A 24733-nucleotide genomic window follows, 5' to 3' on the forward strand; every position below is an offset into this window, starting at 1 on the left:
AAAGAAACCATTTGTTTAAAATAGAAATCATTTAACAACATAAAGTACTGTTTAAAGTTTGTGGTCAGTAATTTTTTTTCTTTCTTTCTTTGTTTGAAAGAAATTAATACTTCCTATTCAGGATGTGTTAAATTAATAAAATGTGATAGTTAAGACTTTTATTGTTTTAGAATTCTGAAAAAACTATAAGAGGTTACAAAAACAATGTTTCCAACATTGATAACATAATCAAATAATAAATAAATAAATAAAATAAATAAATAATAAATCAGCATATTAGAATGATTTCTAAAGGATAATTTGACACTGAAGACTGGAGTAATGGCTGATGAAAATTCAGCATTGACATCACAGAAATAAATAATATTTTACATTATATTTATATAGAAAACTGTTATTTTAAATTGCAATAATATTTCATAATATTACACACACAGACAAATAATAAATATTATATATATATATATATATATATATATAAATTATAATTGTATCAGAATTTTAGTATTATTACACCTTTATATAATATGGAGTACACTAAAAAAAAGGTACTTATTGAACTAGAACTAAAAAACAATTTGTTGAGTCAACTTAAAATAATTTGTTACCTGGCTGCCTTAAAATTTTAAGTTCAACTCAAAAAAAAGTTTATTCAGCTTAGTTATACTAAGTGACAACTTAGATACTAGAGTTGATTTAACTTAAAATTTTAAGTTGCAGCTGGGTTACTTACCCATCTGTTAAGTTTAGCAAACACAAATATCTAAGTTGTTACTTATTACAACTTAACATTTCAAGTTGACTAAACTTATTTGAGTTGACTGAACTTAAAATTTTAAGGCAGCAGGGTAACAAATTATTTTAAGCTGACTCAACAAATTGTGTTTTTTATTTTTTACAGTGTAGATTATTGAAGTATGTTTTACAATAAAATAGTATTTCATGCTTAATTCAATGTGTTACTTGCTGTTTCTTTGTAATTATGCAGTTACGCAATTTCTGAGTGAAAACTCTGTATAAGGAAATCTTACTCCACTTTTTTTTCAATGCATGCTCTGTCTGTATAATTTTTCAGTAAAAAATATGAACATAATGATCAGTTAATGACATTAGAATTTCATTTATGATATAATATGTTCTGTCTTTACCATGTGCCTGTTTGATAGCTGATAGTCAAAAGTTTAATTAATACAGCTGCAATCTTCCTTAAGCTGTAATCACCTTAACTGTCATCAGACCTGTAGGACAGAAAAACATGCCGTTTTTCAGCTTGTGTGTTGCTAGATTTTTTTAAGAGATCAATATGCGCTGCTTAGATCCTCTACTGGTCAAATGTCTTTGTGCTATGTGTATTCACAGGTCAGAGGTTATCAGATCTGAACTTTGGTGTACAGCAGAAGACAAAACTGCATGAGCTTGTGTTTCCGGTCTTGTGTTTCCCCCACTTGCATATAAATGCAAGTGAATAGAGCATCAAGTATAGAGTGAAGGACCACCACTTTATTTATGCATTCATTTATCATTAATTGAAATAACACCGTATGCAATGATACACAGCACATTAAGTTCTGTAATGCATAGTAAGAAATCCACTCCAGGAAACAAATTTCACCATCTATTAGAAGAAACGTGTTTTGTGTTATAGGATTACAAAACATTCCAGTCATTCCTCCTTACGAGTCTTTCCTACTTAACAAGTCACTGTTGTTTGATGTGCGATGACGTGGCGAGTGGATTAAAGAGTTCTCTGAGAATCTCTTGTGATCTTTAGTCGTCATAAAATAAGTAATAAAATTTCTTTAAAGATCACAGATCTGTCGTCATTGACGCTTACTCGTCCGTGAACTCCGCTGAGAGGAATTCAAGCCGTGAAGAGACATGAAGCTAAACAGAGTAAACTTTGTCACAAGACATAACCATTTATAAGTGTGAAGTTTGAGCTTAGCAGAGGACACAGTGGCAGTGCAGGGGAAGATCTGTCTGCTGTATGCAGCTGATAATACTAGGAAAAGAAAGACTGAGTCAAACAGGCTGGTGTGAATTCAGACTTGACTCAGTGTGAAAAAATGTCACAACACTGCATGTCGAAATGAAACAATTAAACATCATTCATCAAAATTTGTCCTTTAAGAACCTAATAGGTTAAAAATTAAATATTTTTTGACTTCATACACTTCACTTACTACACTAGCCTCGGGAGCCATGATTACGTCTGTGATTAAATCATTTATCTAATGTGCTTTCTTATTTAATGTAATCAGTTTAATGATTTTAATAAAACATGTTTAATTAAAGTCATGCAAAAGGATATGGCTGTTAAGTGTTAATGGGTTAGTAGTGCATTGAAACCCTAAATGTAGTGGTAACACGAATGCCAGTAACACTTATAAGAGTGCACCGTACTGCCACTAGATGGCAGAATTTTACAAACAAAGAAAATCAAGCCTCAAGTAAGACTTAGCTGATATTTAATTAAAACCTTGCCTGCTGAGTCTTTTATGATCATTTGAGTTGTATAACTTAATTGAGAAGAGATGATGAGCAACTAATTAATAATAATTAATTAATAGATCAAACTTCAACTAACAATTAAAGGATGGCTCATAATATGAGTAACATTTGCACAATAAATATTTTATGATCCACTACTTCTCCTCATTACAGTATTTTTACGTTAAAAATAAAAAAAAATAAAAATACTCCCATTTTTTACAATTTAACTTACTAAATAATGTAACAAAATACTAAAAAACAAGAAAAATACCAAAACTGTCTACTTTTAAGTCAAAGTCTTTCAAGATTTTCACCAAAATTAAGACAATATCAGGGGTACACTATTAACATTTATAGTTTTTACATCTTCAAATATATAAGATGATTTTACTTTACACATTAACCTTAACAGTCTATATAAAAAGTGTATTATGAGCTTGTACACTTACTTTAATGTATTGAGAATTATGTTTGGTAACTGATCATTAATTAAACTGACAATTGATTATTACTAAAATAACATTCTGTATTTAATCCAGCAGATGTAAGGGGGGAAATAACATAAGTGCTGATCTTAAAGGATTCACTTCCAGAACAAAAATGTACAGATAATTTACCCCCTTGTCATCCAAGATGTTCAGGTCTTTTTTTCTTCAGTCGTAAAGAAATTATGTTTTTTGAGGAAAACATTTCAGGATTTCTCTCCATGTAATGGACTTCTATGGTGCCCCCAAATTTGAACTTCCAAAATGTAGTTTAATGCAGCTTCAAAGGGCTCTAAACGATCCCAGCTGATAAAGAAGGGTCTTATCTAGTGAAACAATCATTTTTTTAAAATTAGTTTATATACTTTTAACTTCAAATGCTTGTCTTGTCTAGCTGTGTGAACTGTTTTTTCCATTCATGACAGTTAGGCTACGTCTAAAAACTCCCATCTCATTTTCTCCTCCAACTTTAAATTCATCCTATATCGTTGTATAAGTACCAACCCAGAGTTTACAAAGTGAATATGCAAAGAGGATCAACACGCTTCACAAAAAGGGTAAAACAGCAATCTAGGACGATTTTGAAGTTGGAGGAGAAAATGAGACGGGAGTTTTTAGACGTACCCTAACTGTCTTGATCCAGAAAAAACAGTTCAGGCAGAGCTAGACTTTTTTATTTTAATTTTTTTATTTTTTTGTTTCTCTAGATAAGACCCTTCTTCCTCAGCTGGGATCATTTAGAGCCATTTGAAGCTGCATTTAAAATGCATTTTGGAAGATCAAATTTGGGGGCACCATAGTCCACTACATAGAGAGAAATCCTGAAATGTTCTGTTCAAATCAAAAAAGACATGAACATCTTGGATGACAAGGGGGTGAGTACATTATCTGTAAATTTTTGTTCTGGAAGTGAACTAATCCTTTAAAGGGACAGTTCACCCAAAAATAAACATTCTGTCACTCGTTCTAAACCTGTAAGGGTTTTTTTTCTTCTGTTGAACACAGAAGAAGACACTTTAAAGAATATTGGAAACCAGTAGCCATTGACTTCTGCTTTTTTCCCTCCATATTGAAGTCAAGACTTGCCCGTCAACTATTTGGTTACCAACATTATTCAAAATATCTTCTTTTGTGTTCAACTGAAACTCATACAGGTTTAGAACAACTTGAGGGTGAGTAAATGTTGACAGAATGTACATTTCTGTTTAAACTGTCCCCATTACGACACTCATCTCTGGCAGCGTGAACAGCAGTAGAAGGCTGACTATCCGTCTAACACTTCAAACAGGTTGAGGAACAGAATCACCAAGCAGACTTCACCTACTTGGTCACTTTGAGCCGTTACCTACTGTACAACTAACCTCCATACTTGACACCCTGATACCCGAGTAGCACTGGCACACAGGAGACAAAGAGAGGAGAGCAGCACACCAGCTTTTGTTCTAATGTCATTTCTTCGATTGTGTCTGGGGTTGATTAGTGATTGACTCTGAGGCGCTCAAGTAAACTGATTACAAATTATCCTTGATTATAATTTCACCTCAAGTAGTCTACAGGAACTGTGGAACAGAAAACATGAATTAGGGCTTCAAAAATATTGGGATTTAAAGTATTTTTTTTTTAGGGAAAATGTATTTTGTTACTCTTTCTATATGAAGCATCATGTAACTCTGTATTGTTACAAATATATTAATTTATCCCAGATAGCACACGTACATTTGCAAGATATCTGTTAAAGATCTCTTGATCTGGAAAGCATCTGCTGTATACAAACATCTGGCAGACATCTCTAAGATGTCAGTTTTACATACATTCTAAATAATAAACATCTTAAACATCTAAAATCTAAAAGACATCTATTTGATATCTGATAGGAAACGTCCAACAGACGTATTGCAGATTACCAAACTACGTCTTGCAAATGTAAAATCTCCTAGATATACTTGTGCTATCAGGGTATTGACCTTAAAAACCTACGTCACTGATGGAGTTGCGATTATTTGTGAATTATTGTGTTTTTGTTTATTTATTTTTTTTATTGTGAGTAAGTGCCAAATTTCTCCAAATCTGTTATTGACAGAATTTGACTCTCACTAATTTCCTCTCACTATAAACATGAACGACCTGTCTTTAATGTCAAATATTTACATTTTACCCAATTACTTTACTGTTGTCAATAAAAATACACTTTTAAAACTGTATCTAAATGATACATGTAAAAATCAGGAGCTCATAGGGCTGCAATATTATGACAAAAATCATTATTGTAGATTATTTTGCTCTTTATATTGTAACAATGATTATTAATATAGATATAGAAAACAATACAAAAACATTTTAGTTTCACTTTGGGCATGTCAAATTCTGGCTTCATAGACAAACATATCGGTGTAGCACAACTTACGCAAAACCTCTTGTTATAATCGCTGAAGCTACGAAATTAATCTTTTATTTACACTGCACTGCGTTGTTTATGATTCGTTTATGAGCGTGCATACTCATCAGCTTTGACTAATTTAAGCGGCTCTGATTGGCCAATGCATTCCTAAGTTCAACAGAAATGCGTTTGATTGGTTATAAGGTTCAACACTGCACAAAACAGCACATAACAACAATCTGATGCAGTGTGAGCTAATCTAAATATAATTCCGCAAATTGACACTTTTCATTCATATTCACATTCAATTTTATTTGCGACAACCGTAATACATTGTCTACTTGTGCAGGGGTATTTTTTGCCCCTTTGTCTTGAATTTATGGGGCATTTTGTTCATTTTGGTGGTATTTTTGCCACAGACCCTTGTTAATTCCTGACCTTGGTCAGCACTTATTAACAGAATCACCTTGAAAAAAATACTTAGAGTATTAAATTGTTCTCTCTGAATTTCACCCTTATGAACACCAAGCACAAACATATTCGGACTTAATGTGTTCAAAATCACTGAATCGTTGCATAACATCACATACCTGTCACTCTAGGGGTTACTTCACAGATTCATGTGACACTCTCTCTCTCACTTCTAATCAAAGTGCACAGACCTTTGTTTACCTGCTCTGTCTAATTCAATCTAACAAGTCCAATAGGAACTTCATGCATCTCTTTGATTTATTCACAGATGTGATGTTCTCTGACAGGTGTGAGACAGAGGACAGCCAAGTAGAGAGAGAAAAAACAGAACAGTTAAAGGCACAGTTCACCTAGAAATGAAAAGCCAGCTTTATCTGAAACCATTTGATAAATCTGCATGAAAAAACACACTGAAATGACTTATATTTCGGCGTGTTCCTCACATAAAACTAGAGCTATAAATCATATTTTAATCGTGATCATGAATTCTGCTTGTTTCAATCAATGAAACATAATCGCCTCAATATTTGCCTGCTGGTTATTTAACCTAAAAATGTTTCATTTATCATTTGTCATTTGACATTGTCTTGCATTGGTAATAAGCCTCCAGAATCTTTTATGCTTGTGGTTGCCAGATGTCAAAAGCTCTGCTCTTAAATTGATAGATTTTCTGCCTAGTGTTTGCCTAGTGTCTGTTTTTTTTCATATGATCATTTGCACTTTATGCGGCGACTAAATCTGCAAGCAAACCTGAACTGCTTGCAGTTGGTTTAGCTTCTTCTTGTACCTGTTTTGACTTTATACTGAAAGTGGTAATTTATATGATAAATACATCAGGACACAAAATGAGGTAAAATAAACTTGACATTCTCTTAATTTGTGCTTATGTGAAAGTGAATATATATATATATATATTTTGATTAATAATTGTGACTGCCAGTATAACCATTCAAAAGGCTTCAAAAAGTTTACAATTTGGAGCACATCTAAATGATGGTCAATAAATGATGACAATTTTCATTTTGGGTGAACTATTGCTTTAAAGCAAGTGAAGAAAAGAACATTAAGAAGAAAAATAAGTCAGTCTGAAAAGCTATTAGAAAGTGAAAGAAAGCAGGTGAAAAAAAAAGAAGGTGAAAAAAAAGAACTTGTGAAAATGAGTGTTAGAGGGCAAGGGGGAAATGAAATGGCATCATAAGGGGTGGTAAAAGTCAAAAGGACCTGACTCCCACTGCGAAGCTGGCTATCTGAGAGCCCTGCGGACCCAATCTACACGCTTTCACCTTTCACCACTCACTCTATACAAGCTTATCTGACTGGCAAAAACACAGGATAGCACTTAAGTTTCAGCTACTGGGATAACAACCTGCTGATCATGAAAATTACACATAACCGCATCTCATTTTCATGAGTAATGCAGCCCTATCAGGTGTCTGCTGCTTAATGCGTAATGTATTCCATAATTGAGTAAACAGACTGTATTAAAGCACTGGGATCAGTTCCATTTGTAATGCAGTCAATTTCAAATCTCACTTAGGTTGAAGGTGAGATGGGGAAGTGGAGACATAGGGATGTGGAACTGTGAATTACATTTCAGGTCGATTTCAAAAAGTGGCTGAACTGGGAATAGGAATGCTTCAAACAACAATGCACCGTCAAAGAGTTCATAAAAATGCTCACTATGAGGTAAATGTGTACTGTAAGCCCTGATCAGGCAAGTTTTGTCAAAAAAAAAAAAAAAAAAAAAAAACTCTGGTAGATCTATTTGTTCTTTTTATTCTTCTGCATTTTGTTTACTAAATGTAATAATTATAATGGAAAGTACAGGTTTGGAACTCTGTAAATTCTTGTTGATACCTTCTTTTAATAGCAAAGTTGTGCTTAAAAGAGAACTCCACTTCCAGAACAACAATTCACAAATAATTTACTCACCCCCTTGTCATCCAAGATGTTCGTGTCTGTCTGTCTTCAGTCATGAAGAAATTATGGTTTTTGAGGAAAACATTTCAGGATTTTTCTCCATATAATGGACTTCATTGGTGCCCCGATTTTGAACTTCCGAAATGCAGTTTAAATGCAGCTTCAAAAGGCTCTAAACGATCTCAGCCGAGGAAGAAGGGTCTCATCTAGCGAAATGATCAGTCATTTTTTTTGGAAAATTATTTTCTTTAATACTTTTTAAGCACAAAAGCTTGTGTAGCACAGGCTCTGGGATGCGCGTTCACAATGCTACGTACTACTGAATCACGTCGAAAGGTCACGTGGAACTACAGACCCAATGTTTACAAAGTGAACGCGCAAAGACTAAGAAAGTGCAAGTAAGTCAAACGCTGTTTACAAACAAAAAGGTACAACAATGTCCTCCTCTCAAGTTGTAGGAGAAAATAAGATGGAGGTTTTCGCCATGCTCAGTACACAGACGATAAACTTACACGTGATTCGTAGAAATGATGGGAAGTTCGGATCATTTTACCGACTCTGACCTTTGAGTCTCATTCAGCAAAATGAACGAATCTTTTTTCGAGTCATTTTGTTCATTTTAGCAAAATATAATTAAAATGTTACGTGTTACTTCCCTAACACATCTACAGCTTACACAAACGTTGATCACACTACAAACAAGACAAAACTATAATGCTGTAAGAAATAGAAAAGATTAATTCATTGTTTACCTGGGTCTTTAGTCTATGATTAGCTCACCTCACCTCTTATCTGACAAGTTTTCGGGTCCGAGTCGTTCGTTCATCACGTGACAGCCCCATAAGATGAACGAATGACTCGAAAAACCCAAAGACTCGAAACAGGTGAACTAATTCCAGTACAGAACCTAACAGGATGTTGCGCATTCGCGACTGAACGAATCACTACACGAGGCGACTTGTTCTTCCTGAGTCACATTAAAGATTTGTTCAAAATGAAAGAATCGTTCAAGAACGATCCATTACTAATTCATAGCATCGTGGACGCGCATCCCAGAGCCTGTGCTACACAAGCTTTTGTGCTTAAAAAAGTATACAAATTTTATTTTTCAATAAGTTTCGCTAGATAAGACCCTTCTTCCTTGGCTGGGATCATTTAGAGCCCTTTGAAGCAGATTTTTTTCAAAAGCATTTTGGAAGTTCAAAATTGGGGCACCAATGAAGTCCATTATATGTGGAAAAATCCTGCAATGCTTTCCTCAAAAACCATAATTTCTTTACAACTGAAGACAGAAAGACATGAACATCATGGATGACAAGGGGGTAGGTAAATTATTTGTAAACTCAAAAATCATGTAGATTAGTTAGTTAGTTCAACAAGCAAGTCACCCTGACTGTCACTGCTTTCTGAATGTATGCTATAACAATAACATACACTTTTTCCATATCAGACACTTGTATTACACTGTTAGAAGGGTCAGGGCTGTTGTTGGACATGATATGTGTAGAGCAGAGTATTCTATGACCCTGTCACAAAGCATGCTGTAAGCTGATCTTCTGTACAGGCATGACAGCTGCCTTCTGTGTGCCCGTGTGCAGCTCTTACAAATGAGTTCTGAAACAAAAAGTTTGAGGGGAGCATGTGCACCTAATCTGGTCAAACACAATACAAGCATACTATATAAGCAAAGCAACAGTCTATCTCACTCTTACGACAATTAATTTACAGCCATTTTTAGAGAACATGACCAGCCAAGAACAGCACATATTACCTAAATAACCCCTATATTATAGGGTCACTGAATAATGACCAACTATAAATAGTAAATTTCTATTATGGCATCGAACACCTTTCATTTTTTGCAAGGTGCATCATCCAGCCACTAGGTGTCATGATAACATCCAAGTAACTCCCATAACAGCCAACAAAATAAACAGAAAAGAGCATCTTTAAGACAAAGCTGATAGAAGGCACGCCTGGAACCTTTAGCCAAAAAAGCGTAACGGCTAAAGCTAACACTTCCGGTTTGGGAAAGGAGACCAGAGGCCGTTTTCTTTGAATGGATGTAAATGGAGGAAACAGCTTATCATTTAACCCTGAAATGCATACCTCGGGTCTTAAGCGACCTGGGATGTCATTCACTACCCGCTCCCTCCTTCATTTTGTTAAGTTTGACATCAACTTTCTTAGTATTCCTCAATCTGTTCATTATGAACAATATGACAAAACATAAAAGAATATCTGTTTTCTCATAATTTTTTTGTAAAAAGTGTATAGGGTCGCTAGAGACCCAAGGTGTGCAATCATGCAAGTATATTTTTCATGCAAAAAAATATGTAAATATCTGATGAGTCAATATGTGCAATTCACCTTTATTCCTCGAGGTGGCACCGTTTGATGGACAATAATGATGTGATGTTTCACTAATACTTATCGTAGGCATAAAACAAAAGAATATCATCAGCAAGAACTGAATTGGTTTGAATGGCTTTACAGCAGAGCAATTCCGCAATAAAATAGAAATGTCATTGCTGCCAGTGATCAAAATGTTGACTCTGAAGTCACTGAAAGCGATAGTTTTGAGAATATGATTCTGGTAACTGTTCTTAAAATATCAAGAGAGTTTTTTGCTATTGTAGAGATCCATCCGTGCTGGATATATAGGTCCAGGTCGCTAAAGACCCGAATATTTAATGCTGATTAGTGAAACACACATGCATTTAAGGGTTAATGAATCGACCTCCTATTGTCTAATTTTCACTATGTTTTACACTCAACAATACTTTTGGACTGAACTATTTTTAGAGTTTACACCAACAAAAAAATGCAGTTTTATAATGCCGTTTAACTGACTTTTTGCGACAAGTATTCGTAAATGGCGATTGAGTGACACACAACTCTGAACTGAAATTCAATGACGTCAAGGCTGTAATGTGATTGGTAATCAAGGCACACGTGATCCAAGTTGACCGTTACGCTTTCTCCAATAGTAAGTAATACATCTCCCAATAGTAAGAAAATCTCTCATAAGGAATATGTGCATGTGATCTTAAGAAACACCTCCTATTTCATTTTGTGTAGGCAAGAAAAGTGAAAAATATACTTAATAATGCACTATATAGAATATACTGCTATGTTATATTAAGTATATATTTAAAAATACTGAATAAGCAATAAATCAACCACAAACTGAACCCATTCAAGCCTGACTATCAATGAGAGAGAGAGCAATGAGAATATGTCAAGCTGAGAGACTGCAATAGAGACAGTGGCAAAAGGTCATACATTTCCAAGAACAAAACAGCAGATTTTTAAAAGAAATTCACTCTCTTTTCTAAGACATTTTAGTCTCACTGGAGAAAAGTCCTCGCCTCTGCATGAGTAAAATTAAACCTCATCCACCTGGATATCAATTCTAGGGTTGCTAGCTTTCAGAATCCTCTGATACAAGGAATGGATAACCTTAAAACTGTGATGGCACAAAGACCCTATTTTGAACATTCTGCTCTCAAAACAATGTGCAACTGTGCACCTAGAACATAAATGAGTTTGATTTGCCATTACAACAAGCTACGCAAGCTAAGTCAACTAATCTAAACAAACGAACAGGTGGCTGCAGTGGTTACAACCATACGCCCACATTTGTGCTTACCAGACCCAAGAGTGCCGTCGGTATGAGTAGGTACCCAGACTCAGACAGGACTTTACAAAGTGCTTGTTCTCTGACAGGTTAAAATCCATCATATTTAAATTCCCAACAGAGTCAGGAGTGGTCCAGTGGAAGCTCTTTGAACTCTAAATTCATCCTTCCACCAGTCAAAAACGCTGGAGGGACTCAGGGCAACGGAGAGAGGGTTACTGTATCTGTTAGTGGCAGTCTCTGGTTGCATTGTCATTCGGTCACGCTTCTACCTCCTCAGGGGGTCGAGTATCATAGGTCCGCTGACACCTGGCAGAAACAGCTTCTCTCGAGTGTACCGCAGCTCTTTACTTTCAAAAACAGGAAGACGGTGGCCTCTGCTCAGCAGTAAACAAGAAGATCCGGAGTGCGGGGGAAATCACACAGTGAGTAAGTCTGTTTCCAATCGCACTTAAAGACAGAAGACACGTGCCTATTTTTCTTGCACAGTTTAAATGTTACTCTGATGGATTTCATCAACAACTAGGATATACACATGGTAACAGTCTAGCAAATGGAAACCAGACGCCCTGCTGATCTCTGTCGTGATGACAGTCTCAGAGGATTTATGCTTTATCCAAAATCCATTATAGTTGTATCTTTCTGTTCTAAAGGAGAGAGATTAGCAGATGATCCCTTTATTTGGTATCCCTCTGGCCCTGACTGGCTATTTCGGCTCTATATTTAGGAAGTTCTTATTGTAGCTTTATTTAGATTCTGAACATTTACTTTGGATGGAGGGCTACAGCTTAAGTAAACTACAAGTACACTGCAGTTTAAAAGTTTGATGAAAGTGACATTTAAAAACCTAACAATACACAATGCTTTTGTTCAGCAAGGACGCGTTCAGTTTATCAGCGTTGATGGTAAAGACGTTTATAATGTTAAAGAATCCTGAAAAATTTTCTTGAGCAACAAATGGCTGCTGAGAATTCAGCTTTCACATCACATGAATAAATGCCATTTTTAATTATATTAAAACTGAAAAAATTAAGTATATTGAAAAATGTTGTCATATTATTTCACACAATTACTGTTTTAAATGCAAAATTCTGTCATGAAAACTCTAGACGGTGCAGGCTGATGTGTCGTTAACCCAAGCTAACGATATTCTTAGCTTTGAACTACTTCGCACAAGCTGATTGGTTCATGTTGCACACACAGCCAATTGAGCTTACTGGTTTACATTTAAATGGTGGTTAGCATTCACCAGAGCATTTTGCAGCGTGCTTTCATTTTGCAGAGTTCCTCTGAAACCCTCCACCTCCCCAGCTCCACCTGTATAGATCTGCCTTTGGGTTATTACATATGCTGTTTTGTGCAACAGCAGTATGTCTCATGTCGCCATATGTATTCTGTCCCACCATGCACCACAGTATGAATAAATCATGCTTATTGCCACCCAATTTTTTATTGATATTTGCATTATTTGCAATTATGGTGTGCTGGTTGTTACTTTTGAGTTGTCAACATGTGTTGATAATCAAATGCAGTTCTTCCTTTAATGTAAATGTTTATTCATTATTAGATGTGTCGCAAGCTGTCGTCTTCTTAATCTGAAACAATCCTCATCTTTTAAAAAAAGGTTCTGATATAAAGCAATGGTAGGGATTGATGCTCATCTTATATCAGTGAGTCTATTTACTAAAAAGATGAATTTGTTCATTGATTTGTTCTGTGCATGCATGTGCATGCATACTCTGTGTAATCCGGGTCAATACAGTTAGGGTAGGTTGGAAAACTTCCATCTCATTTTCTCCTCCAATTTCAAAATTGTCCTACATCGCTGTTTTACCTTTTTTGTAAAGGGCGTTTGACCTTTTTTGGACGTTCACTTTGTAAACACTGGGTCAGTGCTTCTGGACGACTGAACTGGAATGCACAAAGTACACGCAGAGCTAGACAACACAATCATTTGAGGTTAAAAAGTATACTTTTTTTTTTTTTTTTGCTAGATAAGACCCTTTTTCCTCAGGTGATTGTTTAGAGCCCTTTGAAGCTGCATTTAAACTGAAATCCTGAAGTGTTTTCCTCAAAAAACTATTTCTTTTCGACTGAAGAGAGAAAGACATCTTAGATGACAACGGGGTGAGTACATTGTCTGTAAGTGTTTGCTCTGGAAGTGAACTACTCCTTTAAGAAAGTATAAAAAACAAGAATAATAGCTATAATGAAGTTCATAAGATCGTTTCAATAATATAATTTTGTGCATAGCATTAGTAAGCAATTTTTTTCACATTATTAATTTTCTCTCTCTTTCTCTCCTTGTTGCGAATAAGACTAACAAATCGAACAACAGTCATCAGCAGATTCACATTCACAAACGAGACGCCCCAGTTCATTCAGTTTGTTCAAAATCAAGATGTCCCAGTTGATTCATGAATGAGATGTTCTAGTTCAATCAGTTATGAATGAGATGCATGGAAGTGAACCGGATCAATTAATTCACCTAAGATTTGTCCAAAAACACTGATCTGAACAACAAATAGTTTTTCTTCAAAATATGACGCCTATTGCAACAGTAAATTCTTCTTAACTTTTAAATATTTAGCCCTCGTGTCTCAGAAGTTTACACAGGAAGAAAACAAATTGCACATTAGAAAGATATAATTGCCGTCCCATTAGCCTGTGAACTGATCTGTGAATTATTAAAATAACTACTACAATTTCACAAGTCTGAAGGACAGATGTGAAAATAAAAGCACATTGCAAAGATTCCGACTGAGCGATTGAGGTGTTGTGTTGCTGGATGTAATAATGAACATAGTGGTTGTCATTTACCCCCGACATCTGAGCCGCTGAAGATGCAGTGGATTAAGTTTGTTTGTGAAGGGAATGCGGCTCCCGATCTACATGAATGCACCTATGTTCACACAAATCATTCGTGATCCAGCTTCACCTACAGCAGAAGTGAGTATAAGGTTTTTTTTTTATGAATCTCTGCAATCACCTTTCCTAATAACGTGCTATTTAGCAAGTTTAGCGGCTAAATACGGCTAAAGTAAACAGGCTCGTCACTCCACAGAGAGAAGAGAGGGGCGGGGCGAGCAGAGCTCATTAACATTTAAAGCAGCCTCGACCAGAACAGGGTGCTTTTTGCAGAGCTGATTTTGGCAAGGTAAAAAGGGTGTTGTTTTACACAGCCATTGAGAATTTTTAATTAAAATATATTATAGATTTTTCATTAAGACCCTAAAGAATCATATCAACACGTGGAAAATGGGTGTCCGATGACCTTTAAGAATAAGTCAATGATTACGACAACAGAGGTCTGTATAAGAAAATAGAGTAGAGCTGCATGTCAGTCATATCTAAAGCTATGTCATGGTTACCAGCTCAAAATGACTCAGTCTGGAACATAGATGACTGAACAGCTAGACAATGTTAGCTGTCATAAATCATTTAAAGCATACAACATCAGCAGCATTAGCTAGCTATTTTTACATGGTGATTTTTACAGTGATTTGAGACTCAAAACGACTTAATGCACAGCACAGCACAGCACAGCTAACTGTGATATTTATAAAAATAATGAAAATCATGTTAATACATCATTGCACCTTAATACTGGTGGCCACCAGCCATAAAACTGAAAAAAGGAGAAGGAAGTCTGCAGGAAGTACAGATGAACAGTAAGTTTATTCTTTGTATGTTTTTGTAGTTATGGTTACAAACTTCTCTTCCTCCCTACACTCATACTCAGAGTAATTCACTGGATAAAAAACATCGAAAACAAAAAAGATGAATTTGATTGACAACATTACTATTTATTTATTTTTCAAACTTTTTAAATAGATGTTGCAATAATATCATCATTGTGAATTAATTTGGCCACAAATTAATTCGATATTGTGACCCTAGTCCTAGTTCACATGTACTTACACATGTATATTTAGCACAGTGTAGTACGACCTCTAGGGCTGAGAAGTTTTGTACGTTGATTATACATTATTTTTTTTAACTGGTTCACATTGGAATGCCTAAATATTATTCATATAGAACTGAATGCATGTTTTTTCAACAAATGACTGAAGTATTGAAAGTAGCTATCTATATCCTTGCAAAAGCATGAATAATTAATAGTTTATACTTTATAGTTTACTTTCTCATGTTTTGAATTTAAACAGGGAACAGTTTATGTTTTTCGTGTCTTTTGGACTTGTTAGTTCCCTAAGCAAACAAAATAAAAATTTAGACCACCGCTAGTGATTGAGAACAGCCTTGAGTTGACAGCCCTAGTTTTACATTTTTTTTCTGTTTCTTAAGTAATCTAAGTCTGTCAAAAATGTTTGTCGCAAAATGCTGGTGTTAGATATAAATTGGACATTAGTTTTATTAATTACTTGATGTTGGAGCAGAGGATATCAAAACACGCAGGTGTATCTTCAGGAGGTGAATTTGGTGCTCTGCAGGTGCTCTTTACTACAGGCTAGACGCTGAAAAACCACTTAAGACGATACCTGTTATGGACATAGAAACCCATGCTGGAAATTCATCTCAGAGATAGACTTGGCTCTCACAAGGCTGGAACATGAAACACAGCTGTTGCATATATGTACTCTAAGGATTTAGAAGCTGAGTGCACTCAAATTTGCCAAAGGCCTGTCTTGTTGGCAACGTCTATGCCATATGCTGCTTGGACTAGTCCCCAGTTTCTTTAGCTAGGCTTTAATGCAAGAACAAAAGAATTTGAATGCAATACATAATGGTCCCTCAGTCTCCAATCAGATTTGTATGAATTCCCTGCTGTTATGCTGAATTTGGCTTAAGTTGTCAAGGTGACTGTGCTTCATGCGCATGAATTTGTCTCCAAAGCATCATTAGACATTTTTCGAAAAAACTAAAACCATACTACCATAGAAGTCTGCCCATCAGACAAGCAATTTGTTTGAGAATGATGTGCCGCTACCAAGGTAATGACATTTGATTAGGTCAGAGAACCAATTTCGCAGGAGGAATTGAACAATTGTCATAAAAAATGATGGTGTTCCTGAATCAACAAAATGTCCAGTCACCACATTTTGGCAGAAGACCTCGTTTTTATCTTGTCTACTGGGTGTCCGTACATCCAGAGTATGTGAGCAGTGTGCAGTGGAAGAAGAGTAGGGAGCAAAGCTGCAGGACTATGGCTGGAACAAGAAGAGATTTTTGTTGGAGCGTCTGTGTTTTCTCTCATGTCAAGATCACTCTCTATCCAAGCAAATGTACAAACCTGCATGGCAGCAGGAATTCATCACACTAAACAAAGAGTTAATAGATTATTAGCAGTCAGACTGAAGGATAAATATATATATATATATATATATATATATAAAAAGTACAAAGTTTAAGACCTTTGTTCAGTTTCAAAACACAAATGAAGATATTTTTTATAAAATCTGAGCACTTTCTGACCCTGCATAGACAGCAACGAAACTGACACGTTCAAGACCTAGAAAGGTACTAAGAAGAGTGTTAAAAGTCTATGTGACTAACAGAGATGAACGCTCTGCGTCAGAAAGCCCGCTCCTGCGACTGACAGAGAAGAGAAGAAATGGTTGAATAAAGTTATTTTTGTTTTCTTTGTGCACAAAAGTATTCTTGTATCTTCAAATTAAAATTAAGAATCACTGATGTGTCAGTTGTGTTGCTGTCTATGCAGGGTCAGAAAGCTGTTGGATTTCATCAAAAATATTTTAATTTGTGTTTCGAAGGTGAACGAAGGTCTTGAGAGTTTGGAACGTAAAAGTGTCCTAATATTGAGTTGGAGCCCCTTACGACAGGTTTACATGCATCTAAGGTCAGAAAACACTGTAATTTTCACAGAATATACATTTATACATAGTGTCAGGAGTACTTGAACAAGTTAGTGAGCAACACTATCTGTGTTGCCAAGTCCGCGTTTTTTTTTTTTTGGTGTTGCGGATTGAAGCGACCCAAATAATGTCATATTTAGCCCCTGGAATGTGAATTTACTAGGGAAATCCTGACACAAAGCATTTATTTTACGCCCCCGAATGCAATTTTAACTGGGGACACCCCTCGAAATACAACTGGGCTAGTTTTGAGTAGCAATTGGGCTGGTTTTGTTGTGAAAACATGGCAACCCTAACATGCACCTTTACATAAAACAATAGTATAATATTGTTTTAATAATAACAAGATGTTCTTTCTGTCTTCAGTCATAAAGAAATTATGTTTTTTGTGGAAAACATTTTAGGAATTATCTCCATATAGTAGTGCCTGTGAACGTCCAAAATGCAGTTTAAATGCAGTTTCAAAGGGCTCTAAACGATCCCATCCAAGGAAGAAAGGTCCTAACTTGTTAAACGATCAGTCATTTTCTGAAAAAAAAAAAATAATAAAAATAATAAAAAATACAAATTTATATACTTTTTTTTTAACCTCAAATGCTCATCTTAACTAGCTCTGCGATGCACATGCGTGTAATCTGGGTCAATACAGTTAGGGTAGGTCGAAAAACTCTCATCTCATTTTCTCCTCTAACTTCAAAATCGTCCAACATTGCTGTGTTACCTTTTTTTGTAAAGGGCATTTGACCTTCTTCGCACATTCACTTTGTAAACACTGGGTCAGCACTTCTGCAGCAAAGTAGGGCGATTTTAAAGTTGGAGGAGAAAATGAGATGGGAGTTTTTCGACATACCCTAACTGTATTGACCCAGATTACACAGAGTACGAATGCACATGGCAGAGCTAGACGACGAGCATTTAAGTTTAAAAAGTATATATATATATATATATATATTTTTTTTTTTAGAAAATGACAGACTGTTTCACTAGATAACACCCTTCTTCCTCAGCTGGGATCGTTTAGAATCCTTTGAAGCGGCATTTAAACTGCATTTTGGATGTTCAAACTCAGGGCACTTGCATTAATGCTCCAACTAAAAACCTTAACATTCAACACAGTTGAGGTTCACACAGCTTTATCTGCAGAATGCAGAAATTATTCTCACATTCATGTCAAACTCACACACAACCATCCATCCAGCCAGTCAAAATCCTGTAATTTCAAGCGTCATCTGTGGCTTTGTTCAGCAAATAACAGATGATTCACACACGCTGCAGTATAAATCACTAGCAAAACTTGGCTCCTCTGGATGCAGCGGATCCACAGCATTCATGATGATGCGCAAATAACGTCACCGCACTTCAATGACGTTGCATTCATGCTCATGCTAGTCACGCTCACGCAAGTGCACGGCTGCACGCACGGTCGTCGAGGCAACCTCGTCGCTTAATCCCTTTAATGTCCTGCCTTTGTTTCCATGGAAACCAGGTTTGTGACTTTGCCCCTCCCAAAGCAAATCTACACCTAGTGTGTCTTGCATGTGTGGGTGGGTGTTAATATCAGTAACATGTGGATGACACATTTACAACATTCAGCGGCTTCCAAAGAGTAGGTCGAACTGCTATAAAGACCAATATGACACTATATAAAAGTATTTTTTTCTCCTCAATTAATACATAATTGTCATTACTATGAAAACTGTTTGCAATATACCAAATATGTAATTTCATTATTGTGTATTTAGCATGTACTCCTCTGTGGTTAGAGGTGATAATTGGATCCTGCTGTTCACCGGTACAGATATTGGCAATGTTGCAAGAATCTGACCCAGGTATAGGGTCTGTGTGTGTGTGTGTGTGTGTATATGTGTGTGAAGGAGTTGGCCAGCTTGACAGAGACAAATGTGGATGGTGTGCTGTTGCCACACTAATTGGCTGGGTTAACAGATTACTGTGAAACAAGGCCAAGATAGCACAGCCGTTCAATAAACTAGCCTATATAAAACAGGTACATGTGCACACTCGCACACACAAAAGCTGCGTCAAACCCATGGGAAACATTTGATGGTGATTCAGAAATAACCTCTGGACCCAGAACTAGTGCTAAATAGTGATACAACCAAATAGAGGCAATGTTTTTCCCAGAAGATGAAATATTAGCTCATCGTCATGAAATTTATTACACATTTGGCTGCATGACTAAAGACCTGATTTACTAAGGGTTTGCGTGCAACACGTGCAAGCTTAATCTACTATAATAACGTAGTACTGGCTTTTTTAGATGCATGTATTTATAGGCATGCATAGAAGTTGTTAATTAATGCAATTGAAGGGTAGATTTATCATGGATCATAGCTGCTGTTTTTGTGGCCAGACTTTAAGAATGGAGAATAGATACTGTAGACCTAGTATTAATAGGATAGTTTAGCCAACAATGAAAATTCGGTCATTAATTACTCAACCTCATGTTGTTTCAAACTTGTAATTTTCAAATCTTCAAAACACAAATTAAGATATTTTTGAAATTCAAAAGCTTTCTGACCCATAGACAGCAACGCAACTGAAACGTTGAAGGCCCAGAAAGGTAGTAAGGACATCAATAAAATATCTGACACATAAAATATGGCCATGTGACATCAGTGGTTCAACCTTAATTTTATGAAGCTACAAGAATACTTTTTGTGTGCAAAAAAAAACAACAAAAATATTAAACTATTTCTTTTCTTCCGTGTCAGTCTTCACAAAAGTACCATGACGCACGCGTGTGGTGCTGCTGATGCAGGACCTGCTGTTAATTTGATATGAATTAATTTATTTCTAATAATGTGATACAAAATGATTTCTTGTGAGCTTTTTATATGCATTTATTTATTCAGAATTACATTATTGAATTATCTTTGTTATTATATGAAGGTACACTACTGATAAAAAAATGGGGTCATGTTTACTTATTTGTAATTATATTAATACTTTTGTTCAGAAAGGGTGCAGTAAATTGTGACAATGAAGACTGTTACAAATGTCAGTGTTTTCAGCCTGTATCAAGCAGTAAAACTGTTTTCAACATTGAAAAATAATAAGAATTTATTTATCTATTTTATCAGGATATTAGAATGATTTCTGAAAGATTATGTGACACTGAAGACTGCTAAAATTTAAAAAAATATATATGCCTTTTTATTTTATGGAGTACTGTGGAGTACTTTAATAAGCATACGACTCACACTTAAAGTGGCATGTGAACGTTTGGGAAGCCCTTGCAGAATCTGTGAAAATGTGAATGATTTTAACAAAATAAGAGATATCATACAAAATGCATGTTCTTTTTTTATTTAGTACTGTCCTGAGTAAGATATTTTACATTAAAGATGTCTGCAACTAATAAAAAATGTTCAAACATTCACCTGTGCTCCAGAAGGAAACAAATGCATTAAGACCCGGGGTGAAAACTTTTGAACAGGATGAAGATGTCCAAATTTTTAATTTTGTTAAAATATCATTTTTTCCCCATTTATTATTGCCCTTCAGAAGCAACAGAAGATACTTGCATGTTTCCCGGAAGACACATTAAGTACAATTTGCCTTGATCTTCAAATTCAAAAAATTTTCACGGTGACATTTTGAGATGATTCTTGCTGGCTAAATGCACAGGATGACCTGCATCAGATGTCTGATGTGCGCCTGGTAGGCTTTCTGTGTGTATAAAATGTGTTCAACAAAATAAGAATTTGAACTGTTTGCAGATAAAACACTCTAGATTTAACTTCCAACCCAACAAACAGAAACAGACGTGCATAAGCGCTTGCTAATTTGCAAGTCTGTGCTGAATTGGGCCCATTGCGAGGCACTAGGCATGACGCAAGCCAAACAAAAGATCTTTCCGTTGCCATGACTCTAAGGCATCAGATGACTGATATTTTGCTCTTTCTCCTTTCCAGCTCTCATCTGGACAGAAGCCCCTCCAAAAAAAAAAAAAATCCCTTGTACTTCTAATACTTGAGAAAACTGCGTCACAATCTGAAAGCTGCCAGCACATAAGGACAGCATTCTTCTAAAATCCTTCATTAAATTAAATGATGAATAAAACTTCATCATTAAATGCAGTTACATTCTTTGCAATATTTTAGAATCTATTACATTTAACAGACACTATAAACCAGGACAAAAAAGGCTTCTGGGAAAGAAAAATGATCACATGATCAGCATCAAACGAATGGGAATTCCACTTTGCAAAAGCGTTTAGCAATCATCCCCACATTACATCTTCTGCAATGCTTGATCGCTCTTATTATCCTAATCAATACAAAATTCATTTCACAAGGCATTACAAATGCAGAAAATTCATTTTCTCATGAATCATATGCTCTTATGAGTGCTCACGGAGCACTGTGTGTATAAGCAGAAAATGTGGGTCGTTCCAAGAAGAGCGAATCGTGCACTCAGGAACACTCATCTCAGCGTGATGTATCTTCAGTGGAACAATCACTTCAGAGCACACGAAAACTGCCACTGCTCCAAACGCTTCTCATCTTAAATTTAAACCACTACAAATATCACGATAAGTGCAAACTAATTCACTTTAGAGGTCTCTAAAAGACCCATTTTAAAGATGATATTCCGAAATGTTCTATGGTTATAAAGCCAGACGTGCAATGGTTTTTGCAGCAGGGTTGGCTGTCATTCGGAATTGAATTAAAAATGTCTTTTAAAGGGTTGCTACACCCCAAAATGAAAATTTTGCCATTAATCACTTACCCCCATCCAAACCCGTAAAAGCTTTGTTCGTCTTCGGAACATAATTTAAGATATTTTGGATGAATACCGGAAAGATTGTGACTGTCCCCTTGACTGCTAGGGACACAAAAAAGTCTGAAAGACGTCGTTAAAATAGTCCATCTGCCATCAGTGGTTCAATCTAAATTTTATGAAGCGATGAGAATACTTTTTGTACGCAAAGAAAATAAAAATAACAACTTTATTCAAGAATTCGTCTCACTTGCATCACCATAGCACCATTTTGGAGAATATCCAGTGGACGCAAACTGCGTATGCTGTTCTCTGTCAGCTGCTTCACCCGGATACGCTGTGTTCTTTAAAGTGTGCCTATTATGCCTTTTCATATATGACCTTTCATGCAGTGTCATGTAGATGTACGTAAACATAAACTATCTGCAAAGATGTGAAGCAATAAAGTTATTGTCTATCAAAAAAATATATATATCGTTCAAAATACATAGTTGTGTATGTTATGTTATGTAACAACCCTACACATGTCTTGCTAACCGGCTAAATCACGCTTCTGTAGTTCTGTTGTTCAACTGTGGGCCCACTGTCGTCTAAAAATTTGTGATTGATGCAGCTTGACTGTCTGTCTGTCTCAGTAGTTGGAGTAATGGTAAAGGATGGCGCACAAAGCGACTTTCACACCGAATGCGGAAATCGCTGTGCTATGAAACCCATTCATTTTAATTGCTTGTGCTGCACGAGACGACTTGTTTCTGCATCGAACGGGGCACACCACTGGCGTGCAAGGCACGCACTCCACGCTCAAAGTTCAAATTAAACTTTTGCCGCTGCGCTCTGAAGGGCTGCACTGATTAATGCATTATACAATGTTAAAGTTTACAACATAGAACCTGGTACCTGGTTCTCTTACATAAGCAAATTGCGAACACTTTCCACGGTAGTCCGTGCTAACCTGTCGATCAGCCACTTCAACTGTTTCATCGCCAGACTCTGGCTCGATTTGGTAAGGTAAAATCAATGCCATCTTTTCTATGTATTGACAAGTCTGCAGGGCTGTCATTCAGATGTGCTAATTTCGTTTTCCAACACACATGGTACGCGAAAAACCAATCATAAGGGACTGCACCATCTGACCAATCACAGCAGTGAGGGCTCACGGAAAGGAGGGGTTTAGAGAGACTGATTTTTCGAACTGCTTCGCACGAGTTGTTTACGAATCATTTAGAAATGAGGTCAAATTAAATCCATTTTTGGAGAAAACTAAAGTGTTTTTTGACCTTGCATACATGTAAACCTGTTTTAAGAGACACATAAAACAATAATAGGAACCTTGAAAATGGCATAATAGGAGCACTTTAAAATCAAAGCGTAAATAAACGGAGAAATCCGGGTGACGCAGCTGACAGAGAACAGACAAATGAAGCTTTTACGGGTTTGAAATGACAAGGGGGTAAGTGATTATTGGCAAAATGTTCATTTTGGGGTGGATTAACCCTTTAAGTTTACATTTGATTCCTTCCTGTGGCATATGACCAATGCATTTCTAATTCACCATGAAAAACGATAATGCATTCTCAGCAAGCGTGCATGTGATTTCATCTCAAAATACCTTCTGGAATAGAAAACCATTGTTAGCCGAAATGGAACAGTACCAGTTAACTATAAAGTATGTTGGCTGCAAGTACTGTGACAAAATATCCCATCCTAATCTCCGCCAGCACTACCCGGGAAAGCTTTCAGTGATGGAATGACATCATCAGTGACGTTGGTTCTTTTGTGAAGAGTGTGTGTGTAAAGGCTCCTTTTTCCTCTTGTCATTGTCACACAGCACCGCCTGATACCCCCAGGTGGACCAGTGTTACACCCCCTCCACATACAGGAGATGTCACATCACATCTCCCGGAGTCTGGCTCGAAATTGGAACCCATGGATCAAATCACAGCACCATAGAAACTATAACCTATTACACAATGCCAAAGTAAAGCCAGCTTCACTGATCTGTCTGCGCAAGAACCAATGATTAATACCGCACCCGAAAAAACATTTCTTTGTACAAGCAGACCTTTGAATGACTAGAGAACTGAAATGGGCTTTAACAAACTTAAGGCTATTCTTTTTGCACAAAGAATCATTGTGCTTTAAAAGGCACTGAGAATTTCAGCAAATTACGAAAATGTAAAGAATGGCCATAGTCAAAAGATTCAAAAGAAAGGGCACTGTTTTCTGAAAGTTTCCACAACAACCTGTATGTCTTCCTTTCTTCCACAGAACACAAAGAGAGAAGTTTAGCAGAATGTTGATGCTGCTCCTTTTCATTACAATGAAAGAATGGTGACCAGAAGCTGTCAAATTCAACGCGTGTGAGTAAACAATGACACAATTTTCATTTTTAGGTAAACTCTACCTTTAAGAACACACTTGCACACAGCAAACTAATGCGAACCAGAGGTTCTTCTTAAAACGTATGCTACCGTGCCAAATGTAGCTGTTTGGGCAAACAGAAGTGGAAGAACATCTGAAGTCTGTGTGTAGGCAGTGCAAACGTGACTATAAATGGTAGCCTTTGATAAGTACTGCCTTAAAGGGATTTATAAGATTCATTTCAGAAGCAATTTTCTTAAAAGAACACGTATTAAAACTTGAAAGATGACAGAGCGGAGTAAGTCGGTGAATGGATATTGAAAATGGCCTCGTAAATCTCAGGAAATGCCTGCCAAATGGAGACAGAACGGATCAAAGGTGAAGAACAGAGGGAAGGGAGAACAATCAA

The 24733-nt window shown here is 36.2% G+C and overlaps 1 protein-coding gene across 5 annotated transcripts in view; it reads right to left on the bottom strand.

The window, feature by feature from the left end:
- The window catches only part of pde4ba (phosphodiesterase 4B, cAMP-specific a), a 188569-nt gene that overhangs the window by 58802 nt on the left and 105034 nt on the right, over window positions 1–24733 (bottom strand). Inside the window, exon 1 of one of the 5 annotated variants that reach the window (XM_051111567.1) lies at window positions 11399–11711. The exons of the other annotated variants lie outside the window; for them this stretch is intronic. Within the exon in view, the coding sequence (XP_050967524.1) occupies window positions 11399–11490 (92 nt within the window). The 5' untranslated portion in view covers window positions 11491–11711. Of the gene's footprint in view, window positions 1–11398; window positions 11712–24733 lie in introns of those variants that run through there. 5 annotated transcript variants of the gene reach the window in all.

The sequence above is a fragment of the Labeo rohita genome, chromosome 6 (genome assembly GCF_022985175.1).
Source record: "Labeo rohita strain BAU-BD-2019 chromosome 6, IGBB_LRoh.1.0, whole genome shotgun sequence".
Classification (NCBI taxonomy): Eukaryota; Metazoa; Chordata; class Actinopteri; order Cypriniformes; family Cyprinidae; genus Labeo; species Labeo rohita.